Below are 20,612 nucleotides of genomic sequence, written 5' to 3' on the forward strand. Positions count from 1 at the left end.
TAATAGGAGTTCCACAGGGTAGACCAAGCTACACAAATGTCACCCATATGTAGAGGGACTAGGTTGGTCCCACACAGGCTTCCTAGCTGTCCATTCATTCTCTGTGTGCTCCTTTGAGCCCATGTTAATTGTTTCTCTGGGTTTCCTTGTGATGTCATTGACCCTCATTGGATCATACTATCCTTCCTCCCTCTCTTCAGCAGGATTTTTCAAGCTCAGTCCAATGCATGACTGTTGGTCTCTGAATCTGTTTCTATCAGTTACTGGATGAAGACTCTCTGATAACAATTAGTGTACTCACCAATCTATGGAGATAGCAGACTATCATTAGGTATCAATACACTGAAATTTTTCTCAGTTGTGTTTTGTTCTATACTAGGTCTCTCACCATTCAGGTTTTAGGTTCTGGCACTCCTGGCAGTACCAGGAGTTGGCTCACTCTTATGATATGGGTTTTGGACTAGACTAATAATCTGGAGGTATTACCATCCTTAATTTCAAATTCTACTATAGATGTATAACAATAAATACAGCATGGTACTGGCATAAAAACAAACAAGAGAGGATCAATAAAATAGAACTGAAGTTTCAGACATAAATCCACACATCTATGGACACCTGATTTTTTTAAAAGAAACAAAAAGTATACAATAGAAAAAGAAAGCATTTTCAATAAATGGTGCTGCATAGCTGGGTGTTACCATATAAATATATCCATATCTATCACACTGTACAACACTCAAGTCCAAGTGGATCAAGGACTTCAACATAGATTAATTTACACTGAACCTAACAGAAGAGAAAGTGGGAAATAGCCTTGATTGGCGCAGAAGCAACAGTTGCTTCATTGGCACAGAAGCAACTTTCTGCATAGAACACTAGTAGCACAGATACTAAAATCTAAACAGAGAATTCTCAACAGAAGAATTTAAAGTGGCAGAGATACACTTAAAGAAATGTTCAACATACTTAGTCATCAGGGAAATGCAAATCAAAATAACTCTGGATTTCATCTTTCACCTGGCAGAATGGCTAAGACGAAAACCACAAATGACGGTTTATGCTGAAGAGAATGTGGAACCAGGTGAACACTGCCCCACAGCTGGTGGGAACACAGAGTTGTCAGTCACTTTCGAAATCAAATATGGTGCTTTCTCAGAAAATTGGAATTGATCTACCTCAAGACTCAACTCTACCACTTTTGTACATATATCCAAAGGATACTCAATCAAGCTGCTTTTTACAGAATACAGGACCACCAACTCCAGGATGGTATGATTCATAATGGGTCAGGCCCTCCCCTGTCAATCACTAGTTAAGAAAATGCCCTACTACCAGATGTTATGAAGGCATTTTCTTTTCTTTTTTTCCGTATTTTGAAGTTGAAATGGAGGCATTTTCCAAACTGATTATCCTTCTTTTTAAGTTGACATAAAACTAGCCAGCACACAAGGCGAAGGAGCAGGAGTAATTAAATTAACCAGTTTGTAAAGGAAAGGTTTAAGATGACTGTAGCTTATAAGGTGACAAATGACTGCATATCAGTCATAGGCTATCACAGCAAAAGTGTTTTCTAAGGAAGCAAATTCCAAAATAAAGCAGACTGATTGAGACAACCTGCGTAAGTGATGCTCTTATCCTGTGTCTGCATCACAGTTTACTAGCATCTTTTGAATGGTGGTTGAGCTTATATCGATGTCTATCAGTAAAAGATTAGAGAGAAAAAAATATGTAGGAGTATGGAGATGAGTCATCACTAGTAGCCAGAATCATGAGTAAGTTTCCAAAGATGGTGATGGTGGTAGACATATGTCTAGATAAATTAAAGTTATACTTTGTAGCTGCAAAGAATTTACTATCTAAACAATAATTCCAGAAAAAACTGGTTCTGAATTGTGCTCTAAAATGTGGGTCTTGCATATATAAGTGTGAAGAATGATTATAAAAGTTTAGTATTTTATTGTAAATTTTTTTGAAGGTCTTCACTTTTTTTTTTTTTTAAATCTTATGTACAAAGACTGGCATTGACCTTTTCCACTGGGTAGAGTCTTGAAGAATCCATTCATGGTCGCTTAGTCCAACTTAATGAAGCCGATGTCCTTTGCGTACTGCCGGGAATACTGGCGGCACATGTTCAGCCTGTATTTCCGGATCAGACCTTGGCGGTTTGAGCAGATTCAGCAGGAGCGGGATCCCTGGCTGAACTTCCGCGGGTGACTCCAGTAGAGCTGCTGATGACCCATGCTGCCTCACTGATGGCCGACGAGCCAAAGGTTTTATTGTAAATTTTTAAACACATAGGTTTTTTTTTTCAAAATCACTATTTTTTATGTAAATTTCAGATTTGTGAGAAGATGGTCACTTATTTTTTTTTTTCTCTTGAGAGGATAGGGTTTATTTAGCTTGTGGATTACAATTCATCACTGAGAGAATTCAGGGTAGGAACTCAAGGCAGGAAACTGGAGGCAGGATCTGGAGCAGTATCTCCCAGGGTGTTGCTTACTAAATTTCTCCCAGTGACTTGCTCATCCTGCTTTCTTGTATATCCCATGATGACTTGCCCAGGAGTAGCACTACTCATGATAGACTGCGCTTCCATGTGATTCATCAAGCAATGCTTCACAGACTTGCCTACAGATCAGTCTGATGGAGGCAATTCTTTAGTTAAGTTTTTTTTTCTTTTAAGGTGGCTATAGTTTGTGTCAAGCTGACAAAATCTAACCAGCGTGTTCTATTATTATATTTTTGGAAGGCCTCCCTCTGGAAGGTATGCCAATCTTAGAAAGTACATATATAAAACATTTTGTGAAACAATTGCCCATGAATTTTCTAATCCATTTCAATCATCTCAGTTTTCTTTAGTTTGGAGTGACCTGCAATCTTTCAAAGACGACTTCCCATCCCTCTACTGTCACTTGTTACTTCAAATATTTAGTGTTCTGGCATAATTCAAGGAAAGCCATCAACATAATGAAAACAGGACAAAAAGGAATCCCAGCAGCAGAGCACATGTTTAGCAAATGCAAAGCGTCATGAGTGCTGGGTCCCTTAATTGGAAGAAAAAAGATAAACAGCAACAAAAACAAGTCCTGGGATGATGATAAAGTGGCAGACATCAATATCTGTTAGTGTTGTCGAAGAATGTCACTGTGAATCACAAAAATAAATACAAAACAGTTCTTTCTGTTTTTTTTTCTGGGTTTCACATTTTTGTTCCTGATATAATTAGAAAAAAATATGACTGGAACAAAGCCTAGGAAGGAAAATTGTAGAGTAAAAGTAGTCTAATAAAACATCAGTTCCTATCTTATTTTCTTTCTCCCTATGATCATTTACAGTGACACTTGGAAGTGAGTTTCTCAGGGATTAGAGATCATTATTAGAAGCTAGAGAGGTAGGTGAGGATATAATTCTATATTGCTTTTGCAGCAGATCCAGATTCAGTTCCCAGTACCCACATCAAAAGGCTTACAAAGTTAATAACTCCAGGGGATCAGCCATCTCTTAGCCATTATGGGCACCTGCATACATCTGCATACACTTGGTACCCATTAACTCATGTCACCTCCCATACATACACATAAATACTTAGCCCCTTGGCCAAGGTCATCCATGACAATTTTGGCATTGTGAAAGGACTCATGACCACAGTCCACATCACCACTGCCACACTGAAGATTGTGGATAGCCCTTCTGGGTAGCTGTGGTGTGATGGCTGTTAGACTGCCCAGAACATCATCGCTGCATAAAGTGGTGCTGCCAAGCCTGTGTACAAAATGATCTCAGAGCTGAATGGGAAGCTCCAGGCAAGGCCTTCCATGTTTCTACCCCCAATGTGTCCATTGTAGATCTGACACACCTTCTGGAAAAAGCTGCCAAGTATAAAGACATCAATAAGGTGGTAAAACAGGCATCTGAAAGCTCACTAAAGGGCATCCTGGGCTACACTGAGTACCGGTTGTCTCCTGTGACGTTAACAGTGATGCCCACTCTTCCATCTTTGATGCTGGGGCTGGAATAGTTCTCAATGACAACTTTGTAAATCTCATTTCCTGGTATGATGATTTCAGCAACAGCAACATGGGGTGGACCTCATGGTCTACATGGCCTCAAAGTAGTAAGAAGCCAATCCTGGACTACCCATATCAGCAAGGATACAGAACAAGAGAGAAGCCTTTGGATGCTGAGCAGTCATTGTCCTAACTCAACTTCTATTCCTGAGTGTCTCCCTCAAAATTTCCATCCCAAACCTCCAGAATAACAGGAGGGACTTAGGGAGCTGTACACTCTTGAATAACATCAATAAAGTCTACTGTAGCCACTAAGAAAATAATTGTCTGCTCTTGATTTAAATTTGGTATATGATACCTATCCAGAAAATTGTCCATTTCTTTTAGATTAAAGATTTTGAAGTACAACCTGACAAATCTCTGCATTTTCTGTGTCTGTTTTTATGTCCCCCTTTTCATTTCTGACTTTGATAATTTGGATATTCCCTCTATGTCCTTTGGTTAGTCTGGATAAGTTTTATGTATCTTGTTGATTTTCTCAAAGAACCAGCTCTTTGTTTCATTGGTTCTCTGTACTGTTCTTTTGGTTTCTATTTTAGTGATTTCGGACCTAAGTTTGATTATTTTCTGTTGTCTACTCCTCCTGGTAAATCTGGTTCTTTTTTTTAATTTTTAATTTTTTTCCATTAAAAAATTTACACTTCCTCCCCTCCTCCCAGTTCCCTCTTGCTCCCCCACTCTCCCTCCTCCCTCCTCCTTCCTCCTTTAGAGAGGGCAGGGAATCCTGCCCTGTGGGAAGTCCAAGGTCCTACCCCCTACATCCAGGCCTAGGAAGCTTTGCATCCAAATATACTAGGGTCTCCAAAAGCCAGTACATGCAGTAGAAACAAGTCCCAGTGCCTTTATCAATGGCTTCTCAGTCAGCCCCCATTGTCAGCCACATTCAGAGAGTCCAGTTTGATCGCATGCTCATTTAGTCTGGGTCCTGCTGGATTTGATGAGCTCCCATTAGAACAGGCACACTGTCTCAGTGGGTGGACAAACCCCTTGCAGTCCAGACTTCCTTGCTCATCTGCTCCCTCCTTCTGCTCTTCAACTGGAACTTTGGAGCTCAGTACATTCGAGATACTCATCAGTGTGATAGTGGGGCAAGGCCAGTTCAGGCACCCTCTGCTCTGCCGTCCAAGGATCTAGCTGGGGACATCCCCATGGACACCGGATCCCCCCTAGAACCAAGTCTCTTGCCAACCGTAAAATGGCTCCCTTAATGTAGATATCTTCTTCCCTGCTTCTCAGCCCTTCCTCGATCTCCACCCTCCCACTACCCCAAGCTCTCTCCAGTCTTTCCTTTCTCCCTTCTCTTTCTCCCTCTCCCCTTCCCCAAAATCTACCCCCACTTCTTCCCCCACCCCCGTGCTCCCAACTTTTGCCCTGCAATCTTGTTTGCTTCCAATTTCCAGGAGGATATATATATGTTTTTCTTTGGGTTCACCTTGTTATTTGGCTTCTCTAGGCTTGCGAACTATAGATTTAAGGTCTTTTGTTTATGGCTAGAGTCCACTAATGAGTGAGTACATACCATATTCATCTTTATGGGTCTGGGTTATCTCAGGATAGTGTTTTCTATTTCTATCCATTTGCATGCAAAATTCAAAATATCATTATCTCCAATTTGATTCTATAAATCCCCATGTCTGTTTTTAAGCAAATACCAAGCTATTTTTACTACAGTAGCTTTACAGTAAAGCTTGAAGTCAGGGATGGTGATAGCTTCGGAAATTTCCTTATTGTGCAGAATTGTTTAGGCTATACTGCTTTTTTTCCCATATGAAGTTGAGTATTGTTCTTTTGAGGTCCCTGAATAATTGTATTGAGATTTTGATGGGGATTTCAATGAATCTGTAGATTGCTTTAGGGAAGATTGCTATTTTTACTATGTTGATCCTACCAATCTAAGATCATTGGAGATCTTTCCATTTTTTGAAATCTTCTTCAAATTCTTTCTTAAAAATTTGAGAGGATGTATTGGTACAAAATGTTAAAATGGATTTAAAGAATATCAAAATTCTTAAATGTTCTTTTTAATATTAGTGATATGGAGAATTGAACAAATCTATTCAATTAAGGGGGAATTATAACCAAATCTACTACTTTTGATTAATTTTGTAATTCAATCAAAATCTCAAATGATTATAATATTTTAGATACATCCCACTATTGTAATAAATAATTAAAATTAAATACATTATAATAAAACTGGAGATGATATTAGTAAATTTCCCAACAAGTTACAATGTTTATATGTTTTTAGCAATCAATATTAAGGTATCTTATATCTTAATCTTCTATGAACAATATAAAAACTACAGTAAAAATTCTGGAAACATTGATGAAACTTGAATAGATAAATTACTGGGCTTTTACATTTTTATATCACACACATATATTTGTTACAGTCATATATGTTGGATACACTTCATAGTGTACAAATTATGTCAGACTAATGTTATGAAGCAAACATATAGAAAGATAGTAAGATTGAAAATTAATATAAAGGTCATGTATTACATGCTCAAAGCATGTGACATGGAAGGAAGTGTAAAAGTGACTTTTGAATACCGGAAGGCAGGCTTTTGGAATCATAAAGTAGGTAATACTAATTTCACTCTCATACATTCTCTGAGGATGTGCACTCATGGGGTGAAAATATTAGAACAAATATCTGTCTAATGAAGTGCTTTGAATTTTAAATTGCCCAGGGACATGGTAGGAGGCAGTCTGTGATGATCTCTTATGTAAAGCATGATGAGGTACAAATTCTTCATGATCAGGACTTTGCTCATAAAGCTGATTTTCATTTCCCAAGGACACACACTCAGAGACATCTGAAACTGGATTACAGGTTGACTATTTCACTGAAAGTGGGGTTCTGGAGGTCTGAACTTTGGGACTCATGCTTGTGCAACAAGTGCTTTAAACATTGCAACTGTCTCCAAACTTCAGGGGTAGTATTCTAGTGACATTTTAAGTGTGACTGCTGTTTCTAATGCAAACTTTTCTCACCAATCACCACCTCCATCAGATTAATTAATATCATGCAAAAGAGAAATCAAACAGCATTTCCAGGATTCCTTCTTCTGGGATTGACAGATGACCCAGGACTGCAGCCTGTCGTGGTCTGCTTGTTCTTTTTCATGTACCTGGTCACTGTCCTCGGAAACCTACTCATAATCTTGATTTCCAGATTAGACTCACATCTTCACACCCCCATGTACTTATTTCTCTCCAACCTGTCTTTAAATGACATCTGTTTTAGCACAAGCACAATCCCAAAGATGCTGGTAAACATACAAGAAAATAGTCAGAACATCACATACAGAAGCTGCCTCACTCAAATGAGCTTTGTTTTAATTTTTGGTGGCATGGAAAACTGTCTCCTTGCAGTAATGGCTTATGACCGCTATATGGCTATTTGTCACCCCCTGAGGTACACAGTCATCATGGAGCCCTGGTTATGTGTTCTTCTGGTTATATTGTCCCTGCTAATTACTGTTGTGGATTCTTTGATGCATAGCCTGATGGTGCTACGATTGTCATTCTGCATACACCTGGAAATACCAAGTTTCTTCTGTGAACTTCCCAAGATCCTCAAGCTGGCCTGTTCTGATACTCTCATTGATAATATCCTGATTTATATTTCATCCTGCTTATTTGTTGGTGTTCCTATCTCTGGAATCATTTTTTCTTATGTTCACATTATTTCCTCTGTTTTGAGAATGTCATCATCAGAAGGAAAGTATAAAGCCTTTTCTACCTGTGGGTCTCATTTGTTGGTTGTGTCCTTGTTCTATGGGACAGGCTTTGGGGTATATATTACATCTGCTATTATGGACTCATCCAGGAAGACTGCAGTGGCTTCTGTGATGTATTCTGTGGTCCCTCAGATGCTGAACCCCTTTATTTATAGTCTAAGGAACAGGGATATGAAGGAAGCCTTGAGGAAATTCTTTCACAGGATGACTTCTTTATTATGATATTTCACTTATTTGGACTTCAACTTCTAGAGTAAGTGAATTGATGCAATATCTAGTGAATTAGAATACCTAATCTTCTCATACTGTCTGCTTCTAATAGTACAACGTAAACATTATGTATTAATTGTGTCAGAACTTCACAATTATGCTATTTTCTGTGGGTAAATTACATGATTTTAGGTGTTTTACATAGTTTATATTCCTGAGTTTCACAAAAGAAGAATCTGAACCAGAGATTGTTGTTTAAGGAAATTTTGCTGTAGGGTAGTCACAGTATTGGATGTACAGGAGATGAAATAGTTAGGAAACTATTAAACAATATTAATATGTAATTTAAATGTGGACAGTAGTTTTTACCAAACTGCATAACTGGGTCCATGAAGACCACATCTAACTCTTAGTACAATGTGAAGCAATGAGTTGGACATTCATTTCCTGTCAAACTGTTACTGTGACATATTTGTCACAGTGCATATGTCCATGAGGTAAATATCACTCAGCAGATATGATACCATCATATAGATATTTGACATATTGGTATAATATTTGTTGTTTGGGATGATTGTGAGAAAGTTATCACTCATCAGTGATGGTTTCTTCAGACCTAACAGCACAGAGGTCCTAATATCAATGCGACAGAACAATGAATGGAGTTGTTTTTCATTATACGTATTTTTATGGAGGAGAATATGTTTGAAGAAACTTGGGGTTTCATAAGTCCTTCATAAAACTTCTTTTATTCCAGATATGAGGAACAGTGTACAAATTCAAGGGCAATTTCTGGTCAAGTTAGAAGAGACAGAACATTAAGTGTCCTTCCTCGGGCCTATTAAATGACTTTCCTGTATTTCAACTAGACTTAATACCATTAGTAGATTGAATGCTAGTCCTTAAAATATTAACCGATTTCAGGACAGTGAGATGTCTCAGTTGACAGATGTGCTTACTGCTATACCCAATGACCTTATTTACCCCCTAGGTTCCATATTATGGAAAGAGAGAACTCCTATAATTTGTTCTCTAGGTTCCATTTACAACTCATGACATGCGGGTGTATACAAATACACAGACACAGAAATAAATAATTAAATAAATAAATGTGATGTAAACAATTCTTGTCTTACTGGTAGAGGGATAGAACTTCCTCATGCAAGTTGTTCTTTGACTGCTACACAGATGCCTTGTACGTGTGTGCCTATACATACCACTGCAAACACACTACAATAAAATACAAGTCTGAAGACATAATTTAACTGAATCTTGTGAGAGTAATGATACTCTATATAATTTATGGTGTTATGAGCAAATGAATGTCTTTCAGAAATAAGAAGACCAATTTTTGTAGAATAATTTATCCTAAGAAAATTAATGTAGCTATAATTTTACTTATGATTGTATCTTCTGAGAAGTAAGGGACTGTTACTTTTTTCATATGTGTTTTATGGGCCTATACCCTACACTTTTCCTCTTAATGTTATTCTTTTGCTTTCTAGTTACATGACATAAAAGAGTTTTGGAAAAGTACTTCCCAAAGAATAATATGCATTTCATGATTTTGCTTTGCCAGTTATGTGTTAGAAAGTAGAAAATAATTATGAAGATATAAAGCATGCTATTTGATTTTATTCTTAGCACTTGGCACAATTTGTAAATAGGTTAGTACTCAATGAAAATTGGACTGAGAGGGTAAATTACAGGGAAGATGTTGAAGATCAAGAATGGAGGCATAGAAAATTAAAATAAAACATTTTCTAACTTATTTTCTAATTTATTTCTAACTTATTCTAAATATAAAATATTTTCTAATGAAGAAATTCCTAAATTTTAAAATGTATTGGAGGATTTGGTAGATCATAGAAATTGCGGGATTGTTGATGTTTATTTTTGAGCTGATTTTCATTTGGTTGTAGTTTGGGGTCCAAAAACTGATATTCTTACAAGTCCTTAGATAATTCTATTACTTCTGCGGAACTAGAGAATGTGCAGCTTGATGCTTATTTTTCTTAATCTCCACTCTTCCATTAGGTTCAAGAAATAGTGTGAAACTGTGGAATTCAGAAACCAAACAGCTATTGCAGTATTCCTTTCTGAGGGACAGATCATCTAAAAATAAACACCCTTTTTTGGGTGTCTGTTTCTACCTAGATACTTGTTTTTTACACTAGGAGTAATATACTTACTACCATTCTGGCTGTGTGATTTGTTTGTTGCCTCTGCATTAATTTCCAAAATCTTCTACTTGTTAATTTAATCTCTTCCAGAAAAATGAGTGAATACTCAAGATAAAATAAGTAAAATATCCAAGATCAAATGAGTAAAAACCACAAGATTAGATCATCATTTTCTAGGATGCCTCACCTAGATCTTAAAAGAATTTTAAATTGAGAATTTGGTACATGTCTATAATGTGTTTGTAGAAATTCTACTTCTATATCTTCTCCTCGAATTTCTTCCCTTTCTCTCCAAACACGTCTTATTTTCATTTCCGTTAGTTATTTTGTTTGTTTATTTTAATCACATCCACTTACTGATGTCAACATGATTATGTAGTACCATCTATTGGAACATTGAAAGCCCAATAGGGACTTCATCTCCAAAGTTAAGGTACTTTCTTCCCCTAGCAACTACCATAGCTAAAGATGGTATTTAATGAATCATCTCCCCATCCATCCTAGGAATTTCTCTGACTTGATTTTCTCTGGATATTATGCATGCAATAAGAGCCACTAAGTAGAGTTTCCAAGATATTTATTATGACTTCTTTTATTTTTGGTATCATAATATAATTATATAATTACTCTTTCTGTTTCCCCTGCAAACTCTCTTTTATGCCTCTTTAATATATTTCAAACCCATTGCCTCTTTTTACAGTAACTGTTGCTAAATTTATATATGTATGTATATATATATACATACATGAATCTACATGTATGTTCTTAAATATTATTGTAGTCATGTTGATGAGACTTTATGGGTGTAGCTTCTGACATTACTAGAAGACACAATCTCCCAGCAAACTTCTTGGTTCTATGATTCATAAATTTTCTTCCCCCTTTTCTGCAATGTTCACTGAGCCCTGGGTGTGGGAGTAATTTGTATAAGTATCCTTTGAATTGCCTACATCTTTTTATTAGTTGCTTAACTTGTTTAAAAATACCAGGATGGAGGGGGGACAACTTTGGACTTTCCACAGGGCAGGGAACCCTAACTGCTCTTCAGACTGGAGAGGGAGGGGGAGAGGAGTGGGGGGAGGAAGAGAGGAGTGGGAGGCTGGGAGGAGGCGGAAATTTTTTTTCTCAATAAAAAAAATATCCCCTTACAGAATTGGTCTATGACTACTGTTTGATCATCTGGCATATACTAGTGTACACAGAAACCACAAGACCTTGATTCTGTTTCCTGATATTCCAGTCACTCTTTACATTTGCCTTTGGTATGCATCCTTTCACAGTCTTAGCCTTGAGGTGTTCAGCTTCTATGACTTGGAATGTAACACAATTAATTTTATTGTATATATTACTGATTAAATTGGTGTTTTTATGCTTTAAAATTAAATTATGCAGTTTTTAGAAATCTCATGTAACTGGACATCATCATATAAAGCAAAAACAAAAAAAGCCAAAGGTGTAATAACAAGTATTTTGTAGTTTTAGTCATAAGTATAATCTAGTTTAAAAGAAAAAAAGAAAAATATGAAAGTAGAAGGGAGTATATTCATCTCTCTTATGTCTCTATCCAATAATGCATGGACAAAGAAACCTAGAGGAGGAAAGGCTTATTTTGACTAAATTTTAGGATCTTTCCATATGTTGTGATAAGAAAGGCAATATGAGTTTCTCAGTCCATTATAGTAGAAGTATCTGGCAGAAGTGCTCCATATAACTGTGAAACAAAAGAAGAGGGGCTATTTAATTAGAAGCCAGACAACTTTTTTTTTTTCAGATGAACAGAAGATTTTTATTTTAATGCAGTCAAGGTACCTTACGGTATCTTTTCCTGGTTACCAAAGTAGTACATGTTGTTACAGAAATTTTAGAAATACAGAAAGAATGAATAGCACATGATTCAACCCCCCCAAAGATCATCACGGTTAGCATGTCATATAAGCATTTTTTAAATGATACTTATCACATGACATTTTCTTTATGAAAGAAAATTAATAGTCACACAGATAAATATTTACTATTGCAGAGATGCACACGTGTGCCATTAGCATGCATATGGCTTGTTTTTTTTTAATTTATTTATTTATTAAGGATTTCTGCCTCCTCCCCGCAACGGCCTCCCATTTCCCTCCCCCTCCCCCGATCAAGTCACCCTCCCTCATCTGCTCGAAGAGCAATCAGGGTTCCCTGACCTGTGGGAAGCCCAAGGACAGCCCACCTCCATCCAGGTTTAGTAAGGTGAGCATCCAAACTGCCTAGGCTCCCCCAAAGCCAGTACGTGCAGTAGGATCAAAAACCCACTGCGATTGTTCTTGAGTTCTCAGTATTCCTCATTGTCCTCTATGTTTTAAAGGCTCACAGAACCGAAGAAAGCTGCGGATGACTATAAGAATCAGTAGGCTTTGTGTATACAGAAGTATGGTTGCACAGGTGAATTCACAGTGGTTGAGTCAGTAAGAACAAGACCTGTGCAGACATAGCCTATACAAAATTCCAATATGGAGAGGAAACAGAACCAAAGCATCATTCATTTTTTTTATAGGCCAAGCCAGTTTCTTTATTCATTAACCAAAAAAGCAACACATAGACAGAAGGGCCTCCCACACCATTACCCCTTTTCTATTTAAACAAAAAAGAAGGTTTTAACTTTAGCACAGTAAAATTATATATAACAAAACAGGCACCAAACAAGAATTATAGCACAATATTTATATCTACTTTATCTTGTATCATAATTAAGGAAAACTATAACTATAAATTTTTCAACTCCATCAAAGACTCCAGAAGGATATAATATTACCTATGTAAACAGGAAGCCCATTATAAGCAACTTCCAAAACTCTAAAATTGACAGAAACTTCTTGCTGCCTGGACAGTCACCCAAAGTTCTTCTGTAATGTTGGGGCATCCATCTTCAGCCTACTGTCACACAGTGTCTAGCAGACTTTTCCACAAAGCAGGAAATTTCAAAGACAGTTTAGCCTATATTGTCAGTCACTTTCTCCTGTATCCTGCAGAATGTCTGGCAGACTCTTTCATGAAGCAGGAACCCCAAAGGACCATCTCACCTTTAGGCAAGTTCAGCAGTCATCTCTCTGTGGGTCCTACATGTCCAGTTCACACAGTGTACCATCAAGCAGTCCAGGTAAGAGCAGTTTCTTGCCCAAATGGCTAGCAAACTCCACAAGGAGCCTCTTCAATGCCCATTTTCCTCTTGAAGTAATTGGTGCTGCCAACAGCAGATGTGTCTCACTGTCATGAAAAGTCCTAAGTTTTTAAATTTTTTTTATTTTCTTATTTTTGTTTATTTTTTATTTTTACTTAAAAATAAAATTTCCACCCCCCTTCCTCCCATTTCCCTCCCCTTCCCCCCAACCCCTGCCCCATCCCCTTACCCCTCCCTTTCCAGTCCAAAGAGCAGTCAGGGTTCCCTGCCCTGTGGCAAGTCCAAGGTCCTCCCAGCTCCATCCAGGACTAGAAAGGTGAGCATCCAAACAGACTAGGCCCCCACAAAGCCAGTACATGCAGTAGGATCAAAACCCAATGCCATTGTCCTTGGCTTCTCAGTCAGCTCTCCTTTGTTAAAAGGAATATTTAGAGTTTCTGTCTCATGTCAAGAGCCAGCTGGTATGAGAAAGAAAGAAAAAAGAATGTACACAAAATTTTACTTTTCTTAATATCTATTTTTGCCTTTATCGTACCTTTCATTGAATATATATGTCTATTTAAATAATGTTTAAGTTTTCCAAAATGAACAATGAATCTTACTGCAGTAATCTTGAAGTTTCCAGGAAGAAAATGGAGCCCCACAACAAAAACTTCACTTGGTTGATATGAAGTCATGGTGCTGATAGCACTACTATAAGACCTGTTTTGGATACGAGCTTCTCAAGATGGATCCAACGTGATTAGCTAAAATAGTGCACTTTTTTTTACAGTGTTCTGGCCAGAACTACAAATAAGAGCCTCAGAAAAACCCTATCAAATACTCAGATACTATTTGCAATTATACTGGACAGTAATCTTGGAACTTAACCATCATTTTACTTTCATAGAAAGAACATTGCCCCTGTGACAGCTGGAAGTATTTCTAGAAGACAAGATTCCCTCTCCCAGCAAAGTCTGTCCTTAAGGTTAGGGATATCATTTAGGGGTTAATTATAATTGATATAGGGTTGGGGGTTGGGGGAGAATTTTTGTAAGCTCAGGGATATCTTTGAAAAAAAGAGCAAAAATTGGATGGGATAATAGATTAGTGTGAGCTTATTTACACTAATACTAATAATGAGTAAGAGAGTGAATACTTGTGAGATATTATTTATAGGCAATTTACATTGGTATAGATTCTTGTATATTGATACAAACTTAAATTATATTGAATATATTCCTATTTTCATCCACCACATTTGTATACCTAGGCAAAATTATTTTTTCCTATTGTAGGCATGCATGCTTCTATCTTTGTTTAAAACATTTTTGTATATTGATACATCTAGCATATGTTCATCATATTGCAATGTACATTTCTACCTCTGATCAAGATATTATGCATTGTTTACACTTTGAGGTCATTGTCCTCATTTGTTGCATAGTTGTTTATTGTATAATATTTTAATATGAAGTCTTAGTCTTTAAGTAATATAGGTATTAAGAACTATAAATTAATAGTCAACTATGTTTGTCATACTTATAGTTAGACTAATAACGTTCTTTAAATACATAGAGATTGTATTTTGCATAGATAGGTAATCTTCAACCACTTCAAAGATCTGTAGAATATCATTTAAATAACTTAGCATTCTGCTGAAGGGAGACATGATTGATCCTGGTAGCACCAATCTATTCCCAAGAGAATGTTGACCACCGAAAATACTCCACTTGACAAAACTTGCCTTTGGGCAAGGAACTTCTCATGCCTCAACCATTGATAAGGCTCTTGGTACCTGGAAATAAGCTGGATTGTCAAATCTTGGCAAGACAGGGTAGATGGTTTTGAAAATTTTCCTGCCTCTGAAAATGTTCTGTAAGTTACTTTTAGCCTTCAACATTGCAAGTGAGACTTTGGGTGATTTCCCAGGTAGGCAGTTGTCTCTGTCATTTGTTGCACATTTTCAAAGTTGCTTGATTGCACTTCCTTCTTACTCAAGTAATATTATTTTCCTTCTGGGATCTTCAATGAGTTTGAAGACTAGTTATTTTCCTCTCATGGCTTGGCCAAGTTATTTATTGTACAAGACTTAAACTCATTAGAATAGGATAATAATTGAATATAGTTGTTCTTATCGTATATAATTTTGTATTAGGCTTAAAACTCTCTTATTTAAACAAAAGTGGGAGGTGCTGTAGGAAAATCCTATAGCCAGTAGCCTTCAAGTTACCTGCTTACTGGGGCATGGCCTCTTATACTATTTATGCCAATGTAAAGCATGTGTCTGCTCTGTTTTCCAGCTGCGGGATTCAGTTTCTGTTCTCTGTTCCAACAGAGGATTCTGATTTGTGAGTCTACCTCTAAATAAATGACGGTCTATTATTCTTGGGTCTGAGCTGGTGTAGGATTTCTTTTAATCATCTTTCTTCAATCTTCAACAAATGGTGCTGTCATAACTGAATGTCAATCTTTAGAGGAATGCAAATAGATCCATATCACCATGCACAAAATGCAAGTCCAAATGGATTAAAGACCTCAATATAAATCTGACCACACTGAATGTTATAGAAGAGAAAATGGGAAGTAGTTTTCAATTCATGGGCACAGAAGACCACTTCCTAAATATAATACCAGTATCACAGACCCTGAGAGAAACAATAAATAAATGGGACCTCCTGAAACAGAGACACTTCTCTAAAGCAAAGGACGTAGTCAATACAACAAAAATACAGCCCACCGAATGGGAAAAGATCTTCACCACATGAGACAGAGGACTTATCTCTAAAATATATAAAGAACTGAAGAAATAAGACATCAACATTTCAAATAACTGAATCAAACAATGGAGTACAGAACTAAACAGAGAATTATCAACAAAAGAATCACAAATGGCTAAAAGGAAATGTTCAACATCCTTAACCATCAGGGAAATGCAAATCAAAACAACTCTAAGATACCATCTTACACATGTCAGAATGGCTAAGATCTAAAACACAAATGATAGCTTATGTTGCAGAGGATGTGGAGTAAGTGGAACATTCATTCAATGCTATTGGGAATGCAAACAGAGACTATAGAAATTACTAAGGCAGTTTCTCAGAAAATTTGGAATCAACCTACCTCAGGACCTAGCAATACCGCTCTTGGGTATATACCTCAAAGTTTCTCTATCATACTACAAAGTCATTTGTTCAACTGTGTTCATAGCAGCATCATTCATAATAGCCAGGACCTGAAAATAACCTAGATGCCCCTCAACCAAAGAATGGTTAAAGAAAATGTGGCATATTTACATAATGAAGTACTATTCAGTGGTAAAAACACATGTTAACATGAAATTTGCATGCAAGTGGATGGAACTAGAAGAAACAATTCTGAGTGAGTTAACTCTGATCCAGAAAGATGAACATGATATGTACTCAGTCATACTAGAATACTGGCTGTAAAAGAAAGGATATTGACCCTATAGTTCATGATCCTAGAGAAGATAAGTAACAAGGTAAACACTAAGAAAAACCTACATAGTTCTACCTGGAAAGGGGAAATAGTCAAGATCGCCTGACAAAATTGGGAGCATGGGGCTGGGGGAAGTAGAAAGGGTAAAAAGGGTAGTGAAGTGTTGAATAAGAGAGGGGAGGAGATCTTGAGGGAAAGGGATATTTGAGATGGAAGAAGAATAGAGATTAGAACAAGGGAAGAGATATGGGGCTAGCAAGAAATCTGGCACTAGAGAAATTCCCAAAATCCCACAAGGATGACCTCAGCTAAGACCCTAAGCAATAGAGGAGAGGGTGCCTGAATTTGCCTTGTAGTCTATTGGTGAATATGTTTAAAAATTTATTTTTAATTAAAAATTTCTACTTCCTCCCCTCCTCTCATTTCTGTCCCCCTCTCTCCCCCTCCTCCCCCCTCTCCAGTTCAAAGAGCAGTCAGGGTTCCCTGCCCTGTGGGAAGTCCAAGGTCCTCCCAGCTCCATCCAGGTCTAGGAAGGTGAGCATCCAAACAGACTAGGCTCCCACAAAGCCAGTACATGCAGCAGGATCAAAACCCAGTTCCATTGTCCTTGGCTTCTCAGTCAGTCCTCCTTGTCCGCCATGTTCAGGTGAGCTTCCATTAGATCAGCCCCACTGTCTCAGTGGGTGGGAGCACCACTTGCAGTCTTGACTTCCTTGCTCATGTTTTCCCTCTTAAATGTCATCAAAGAAACTTCATCTAGCAACTGTTGGAAACAGAGAGAGAGACCTACAGCAGAGCCTTGAGCTGAGTTCCCAAAGTCCAGTTGAAGAGTGGGAGGATTGAGAATATGAGCATTGAAGTCAAGAATATGATGGGTTCACCCACTGAAAAAATTTACCTGAGCTAATTGGATCTCACCAACTCCAGCCAGTCAAAGAAGGAATTAACTAACATAAGTCCAAACTAGTCCCTCAGAATATGGGTGACAGTTGTATGGCTGGGCAGACTGCAGGGCCACTGGAAATGCAGCATGATTTATCTCTACTCTTCCACTGGCATTTTAGGAAGCTATTCTCTTTGGAAGGATACCTTGCTCAGCCTAGATAGTAGGGAGGGCCTTGTACTTTCCCTAAAGCAATGTGCCTTACCCTCTCTGAGGAGTGGATGGAGTTTTGGGTGGGAGTGTAGTTAGAGGAAATGGGAAGAGGGGAGGGAATGGGAACTGGGATTATTATGTAAAATGAAAAAAAGATAGTTTGTTTTCTTTTCTTAAGAAGTTATAACAAAAAATTCAGTAGCCTTCTTAGATACTAGTTGCAAACAGATGAAGAAAGAAACAAGGAAAATAGCAACTTTTACAAATTCCCCTCTAATATCTTGCAATAACTGTTAACATAGCAAAAGAAAGATTGTCACAATAAAAAATATTAAGACACTGATGAAATAAAAAGCTACAAGAAGTTGAAAAAATCTTTCATGATCATAGATTCATAAGATTAATATTAAATTAACATCCTACTGAAATCAATCTGAAGAATACATGGAATCCATTTCAAAATTTCAAAAGAAGTTTACACAAGCTGAAAAAAATTCAATTTTATGGAGACATGCACATACACAGACACACAAAACCCAGAAAAGTTTGAAGACATCACTCTACACAATTTCAAGTTATATTACAGAGCTGTGTTAATAAAATCAGTATGGTATTGGCATGAAAACAGGTAAGTTGATTAATGAAATATAATTAAACACTAAGACAATTCCACACATCTATAAACAACTGATTTTTGATAGGAAAGTAAAATATACATACTTGAGAAAAAGATAATATCTTCAACAAACAATGCTCTTCAAACCAGATCACTGCATGTAGATGAATGAGAATAGATTCATATGTATTACCTTGTAAAAACATCAGTGCAAAAGGAGCATAGTTTTTACCATAATTATATGCAATGAATTTTACAGAAGAGAAAGTACAGAACAGTTTTTACTTCATTGGCACAAGGAAGGGCTTTTCTAAACAGGAAACTTATAGAAAGGATGTATAGTGCAACAAACAATTAGTGTTTCCTCATGAATCCTAAAAACTCTGTACAGAAAATTGCAGCATAATTTAAATAAAGTAGCACACTATTAGGTGAGAAAAGATCTTTAACACTTACCACCCCATAAAGGGCCATTATGTATAATATATAAAGAAATAAACTGATTTTCAAGAAAAGATGTAATCCAGTTAAAAAGTGAGTTGAGAACTGAGCAGAGGGATTTTAGAAGATGAATAATGTATGACTGAAATTTTAGAAAGAAATCTCCAACATCTTTAGCCACCTTAGCCACCTGGGAAATGGAAGTTAAAACTACTTTGAGATTTCACATTTTCCAGTTAGAATAGCCAAGATCAATAAAACATGTTAGTGAGGATGCAATGAAATAGGGAACATGAAATCATTGCTAGTGGGAGTGAAAATTGGTGCAGCCATTGTGAAAATCAGAGAAGAGTTTTCTCTGGAAGCTAGGAATCAATATATCTCAAGATCAAGTTATAGCTTCTTGGGCATATTCCCAAAGGACTTGAAATTCTAATACAGAGATAGCTGCTCATCATGTTCATTGCTGGTCTATTTGCAATAACTAGGAATTGGAAACAACCTAGATGCCCAAAAATTATTGAATGGATAATAAAAACATTGTGTATATATAATTCATATGTTAAGAAAAATTAAATTATGAAAAATATATGTAAATGATAGAGTTAGAAAAAATTTCCCAGTGATTTAATCTAATACCCCCAAAAACATGGAACATTTTTCTTTATGTAGATATTAGCTTTAAACTTTCATTAGGAATGATACAATCAGAATAACCACAAAAGTTAGGTACCTAAGAAGTTGCTGGAGTGTGGGAGATGATCTTCTAGGAAGGAAATATAATATGTTATTATGAAAATACAAAGGGAAACTAGGGAAAGATTATGGTGGTTTGATCATTAACAATTATACATCTAATAGAGGTTTAGTGTACAAAACATATAAAGAAGTACTAAAAACTGGTCATCAAAAAAGAAGCAACCGTTTTAAAAATGATGTGGAGGACCAAGCAGAGAATTCTCAAAAGATGAAATGGAAATGACTGAGATATCTTTAAAAATGTTCTACATTCTTAGTCATCCGGAAAATGAAAATGAGAACTCCTTTGAAATTTCATTTTATATGATTCAGAACAGCCAAAATCAATAAAATATCTAAAAATTACTATATATTTTTATTTATTTTTGTGTACATGTATGAATGCATGCAACATATGTGTTTGGTAAATGCACAATCATAATGTGCACGTGGATCTTAGAGAATAACTTGCAGGAGTCAGTTCCTTCCTTACACAATGTGATTTTTCAGGGATACAAATGAGGTTCTAGACTTGGAGGAAAGTGGGTTTGCATACTGAGCGAGTTACTGGTTCAGGTACCATTTTATATATGGTAGGAAACTGTTCTGAAAACAATTTCTACATTAATATTTCTATATTTTTACATTTTCTGAGATTACACAAGAATAAATGTGCCTACTTTGGGATTTTTTTTCTTTTGCATTATGCTCAAAAAATCTGAAGAATGAAAATGTTGTTAAAGAGGTAATACCTTGTTCTAAATTTTACAAATGTTGACACAAAGGAAATCCAGATTTATACTAAAACATATGATCAATTTGTCGAAGTATTATTCAGTAAAGTATAGTAACAGCAGTTTAAGATATGTACTTTATCAGAAATCTAGTCATTTCTACTAATTCTATAC

General features: G+C 36.6%; 1 protein-coding gene and 1 pseudogene across 1 annotated transcript; one reads left to right on the top strand and one right to left on the bottom strand.

The window, feature by feature from the left end:
• Positions 1–2,012: 2,012 nt before the first annotated feature.
• Positions 2,013–2,243, bottom strand: LOC142847257 (small ribosomal subunit protein uS14-like; annotated as a pseudogene).
• Positions 2,244–7,105: 4,862 nt separating this feature from the next.
• On the top strand, positions 7,106–8,044 carry LOC142847258 (olfactory receptor 7G2-like). The gene has a single exon (XM_075967975.1). The coding sequence runs from the start codon at positions 7,106–7,108 to the stop codon at positions 8,042–8,044; it is 939 nt and encodes a 312-aa protein (XP_075824090.1).
• The last annotated feature ends 12,568 nt before the right edge of the window (positions 8,045–20,612 follow it).

The sequence above is a fragment of the Microtus pennsylvanicus genome, chromosome 3 (assembly GCF_037038515.1).
Source record: "Microtus pennsylvanicus isolate mMicPen1 chromosome 3, mMicPen1.hap1, whole genome shotgun sequence".
Lineage (NCBI taxonomy): Eukaryota > Metazoa > Chordata > Mammalia > Rodentia > Cricetidae > Microtus > Microtus pennsylvanicus.

Coding starts and splice junctions, on each gene's coding strand:
- LOC142847258 (XM_075967975.1), top strand. CDS start 7,106: ATGCAAAAGAGAAATCAAACAGCATTTCCAGGATTCCTTCTTCTGGGA.